This window comes from Herpailurus yagouaroundi, unplaced genomic scaffold (genome assembly GCF_014898765.1).
Source record: "Herpailurus yagouaroundi ecotype Mexico unplaced genomic scaffold, PumYag 220, whole genome shotgun sequence".
Classification (NCBI taxonomy): domain Eukaryota; kingdom Metazoa; phylum Chordata; class Mammalia; order Carnivora; family Felidae; genus Herpailurus; species Herpailurus yagouaroundi.
This window is the reverse complement of record NW_024412451.1, coordinates 4494340-4498459: the sequence shown is the minus strand read 5'-3', so window position 1 is coordinate 4498459 and position 4120 is coordinate 4494340. Positions and strand designations below refer to the sequence as shown.

At 58.0% G+C, this 4120-nt stretch overlaps 1 protein-coding gene across 5 annotated transcripts in view; it reads left to right on the top strand.

Moving 5' to 3' along the window:
• ODAD1 (outer dynein arm docking complex subunit 1) overlaps positions 1-4120 on the top strand; it is a 21807-nt gene that overhangs the window by 13561 nt on the left and 4126 nt on the right. For all 5 annotated transcript variants that reach the window (XM_040457563.1, XM_040457560.1, XM_040457559.1 and 2 more), the window contains 3 exons: positions 448-515; positions 3275-3462; positions 3562-3696. In XM_040457563.1, coding sequence (XP_040313497.1) covers positions 448-515; positions 3275-3462; positions 3562-3696 — 391 coding nt within the window. The remainder of the gene's footprint in view (positions 1-447; positions 516-3274; positions 3463-3561; positions 3697-4120) is intronic.

Here is a 4120-nt window from a genome sequence, read left to right as displayed (position 1 = left end):
ATATATAATATATAAATATATATTATATTATTATATATATTATTATATATTATATATTTTATATATATATATATATAAATATTTCCTCCCTTCTCTCTCCTGAAAGGACACTTTGTACCCATAATAACCGCCAAGACATTTCTTTGCAACTAGAAAGTGGATGGGTGTGGTCACAGTTAGGAAATTCACGCACATTTCTGAACCCAACTTGGGTGGGTGTTCTTAGGAATGTTCTGGGGTGAGGGTTTCACGGCGAGAAGCGCTCTGAGCCAGCAGGCCAGCCCAGCGGCCACCAACGAGGAAGGTCCACGCACGTGGGAGGCCCGCGAGTCCTGCCTGCTTATTGCGGGGTGGGGTGGGGTGGGGGTGGGGGCGCCGGGCCTAAAAGAAGGCCCTACAGTGAGGAGGCCGTAAGAAAGACATCGGTTCTGTCTCGTCCTCTGGCAGGAAATCAGCGCCCTGCGACGCACAGTCAGCGCCCTAATGGTCTCTTCTGTGGCCGCCTACACCGTCAGGTAGGACCCCGCTTTGGCTCCCGCGTGGGGGCCGCGCTCATGCAGCACGCGCTTTGCGGGAGGCTGTGGCAGGCGGGTCAGAACTGCAGAAATAGACTGTCGCCACCTTTTTTTTTTTTTTTTTTAAATAAGGTGCCCCCTTTCTCTCCTTCCGGTGATCTCCCAGTCCCTTGGGGCGAGGTCCCACTCGGGGGTATGGAGGAACCTCTTTGGCCCCAGTCTGTGAACGGCATTGTAGCACACGGGCTGTGGGGAGAGTGAACCCAGACGCTGCTTGCCCTGGCGCGGGTGGCCCCGGGGACAGCCACCTGGGAAGCGTCGCGGCATGAGAGTAATTAGATCATTAGATTGTTACGCTGAAAGGTAGGAGATCCTCTCAGGCCCCCTTCAGATGGAGTCACGTTGTGTGGAGTCCAGAAGTCCCCGCCGCTGTACATTTTGGCCTCTGTCTAGGGGCTCCCGCCCCAGCCTTGCTTCTTTATGAGCTTGGACCCCTTCTCTTGCTCCGAATGGTTTCCCACCTTCTTTATTTTATTTTATTTTATTTTATTTTATTTTATTTTATTTTATTTTATTTTATTTTATTTTTTACACTCTATTCTGTTTTGTTTTATTTATATAGGGGCACCTGGGTAGCTCCGTCAGTTCAGAGTCCGATTTCGGCTCAGGTCATGATCTTGCCATTTGTGGGTTCGAGCCCCGCCTCAGGCTCTGTGCCCACAGCTCAGAGCCCGGAGCCTGCTTCGGATTCTGTGTCTCCCTCTCTCTCTCTCTGACTCTCCCCTGCTCATGCTCTCTCTCCCTCAAAAATACATAAACGTTAAAAAATTTTTTTTAAATGTTATTTATATATTTGGAGAGAGAGAGTGAGAGACAGAGCGTGAGCAGGGGAGGAGCAGAGAGAGAGCAAAGCAGGTTCCAGGCTTTGAGTTGTCAGCACAGAGCCCAAGGTGGGGCTCGATCTTGTAAACCGTGAGATCAAGACCTGAACCGAAACCGAGAGTCGGACGCTTGACCGACTGAGTCACCCAGGCGCCCAGTTTCCTGCCTTCTCTTCAGGTAGGAATATTGTTTGTCCCTCATGACGTCTGCTTACTCATGGCACATGATGCCTCAGGACATCAATTATAGCCCAGATCGACCTTAATGGTTGCTGAGATTTCTTCCTTGCTTCGGGCCTCCGATGACACTCCTCCGGCAGATGGCCGAGGGCAGGCTAGCTGGGTACCGGGACAGGGTGGTCTCATCGTATTGACGCTTCCCGTCAGACCTGCCAGCGGGTCCACCGCTTCCTTGCTGGATGACCCGGGGCTGGTCACATCCGCTCTCTGAGCCTGCTTCCTCCGCGGTGACGGGACCCGTCATCATGGTGGCTACCTCACGGGGATGCTGTTGTAGAAAGGTCGGGAAGTCGGGATCCCTCTTCCCCGCCCCTCAGTTGGCATGGAACCCAAGGCACGGAAAGCGCCACGAGTCCCAATCCCCAAGAAGGGCTGCCACCGGCACCTGGAGATGGAGGTGTCACTGGGGGCTGGTGGCAGGGTGGGGTGAGGCCTCCCCCCGAGGAGGGCTGACTTGAGAAGGCCTTGAAGGAATTTGAAAAGAACACGAAGGGGCGCCTGGGTGGCGCAGTCGGTTAAGCTTCCAACTTCAGCCAGGTCACGATCTCGCGGTCCGTGAGTTCGAGCCCCGCGTCGGGCTCTGGGCTGGTGGCTCAGAGCCTGGAGCCTGTTTCCGATTCTGTGTCTCCCTCTCTCTCTGCCCCTCCCCTGTTCATGCTCTGTCTCTCTCTGTCCCAAAAATAAATAAACATTGAAAAAAAAAATTAAAAAAAAAAAGAAAAGAACACGAAGCTGGTGCGGGCGCCTGCGTGGCTCGGTCGGTTTAGCGTCAGACTCTTGACTTCGGCTCAGGTCTCGATCTCACGGGTCATGAGTTCGAGCCCCGCATCCGGCTCTGTCGACAGGGAGCCTGCTTAGGATTCTCTCTCTCTGCCCCTCCCTCACTTGTGCGCAGGAGCTCGCTCCCTCAAAATAGATAAATGAACTAAAAAAAAAAAAGAAAAAAAGAAAAAGCAATAAAAGCTGGGGCTGGGGCTGGAGGCAACCAAAGTTGGCACGGGTGGGGAGGTGGGAAGAGAATGGCCGGAGGGCAGGGACCTGCGGAGATGGGCCTGCTGTTCTCCCAACATAACGACCGGGTGATCTTTGACCCTGTGACGCGTGGGGCCCTAGGAATTTCCGCTGCCCCATGTGTAAAAGCTGAAAAGCTCAGTGACCGAGGCTTCCAGAGCGTCCCCGATATCCTGACACGCGGCTGATGTCATCTGTGTGTCCAACATGAGGCCCCGAATGGTCCGGGCCGCTATTTCCAATCACAGGACCCTCCGGACTCGGCCGATTGCCTTAACGCCTGGGGTCTAACCCTCCCGGGGCGGGAGCAGAATCTCTAACCGTGGCCTCCTGTCCCACGGCTCACACAATAATGCACAGCCTCCCTCCGCCCCCCCTCCAGGACCCCGCGTGTGCTTCGCAGCAAGGCCCCCTCGTGGGCGAGGCCATCAGTCCCTTATGTGGCCCCGTCCCCACCCTGGTTCCACACCAGTCACCTGACTCCCTTGCAGGATCCTAGAAAGTGTTCTGCCTTTTTGTGACCTGGGGGGGGGGGATGCCACCTGATTCTGATTCTGCCCCATCCCTGGGACCCCAGGCTGCGCCGTCCTCCCTGACCCCAGGGCTCGCCCCCCCATCCCCCCCCAGGGAGGAGGCAAAGACCAAGCTGGGCCTGCTGCAGGAGAGGGCGGATAAGGAGGTGGCCCAGAACGAGACGGAGCTGCAGACCCTGCATCGGCACATAGCGCACCTCGACCAGTTCCACCACTTCCTCAAGCTCAAGAACGAGGAGCGGCAGCTGGACCCCGCCGTCGTGGAGAAGCGCGAGAAGCGGGGTGAGACCCGGGCCGCCGGCCGGGGCTGGGGGGGAGGAGGGGGACGGGGCTCAGGGGCTCCCGGCCCCTCCACCGACCTCACTGCCGCAACCTCCGCAGCCCGGGAGGTGGCCGAAGGCCTCCGGAAGACGTCCCAGGAGAAGCTGGTGCTGCACTGCGAAGATGCCATGAACAAACTGTCCCGGCTGACTGGGGAGAGCGACCCGGACGTGCTGGTGGAGAGGTACCTGGAGAGTGAGTACGGGGCCGCGGCGGCGGGCGGGGCGGGGGGGGGGGGGGGGGCTCCAGGCGTGGGATGGGCTCGGTCACCCGCATCGCATCGGGGGCCTCCGCTTGGGCCCCGGGGGCTTCTGCACCTGCGATGCAGACGCGAGGGGTCAGGGACGCGCTACTCGCCCGGCTCCGTGCGCCCCCCGTCTCTCTCCCTCCCCGGTCTCTTCCTTCTGCGCTGGTCCCCCTGGGGCCTGGAACGCTCAGTCCCCTCGGGGTGTCTTTATTTCCGTTTGGTGTTTGTTTCTGGGCGTGTCTGTGTCCCCGTCCCCCCGCCCCCCCCTTGGAGGGCCTGCCGGTCACTCTCCAGATCTGCCCTCGACCTCTGGGAGTCTCCCTCTGGTGCTTGTTGCTGTAGTCCCCCGGGGCCTGGTCGCGCGCTCTCTCT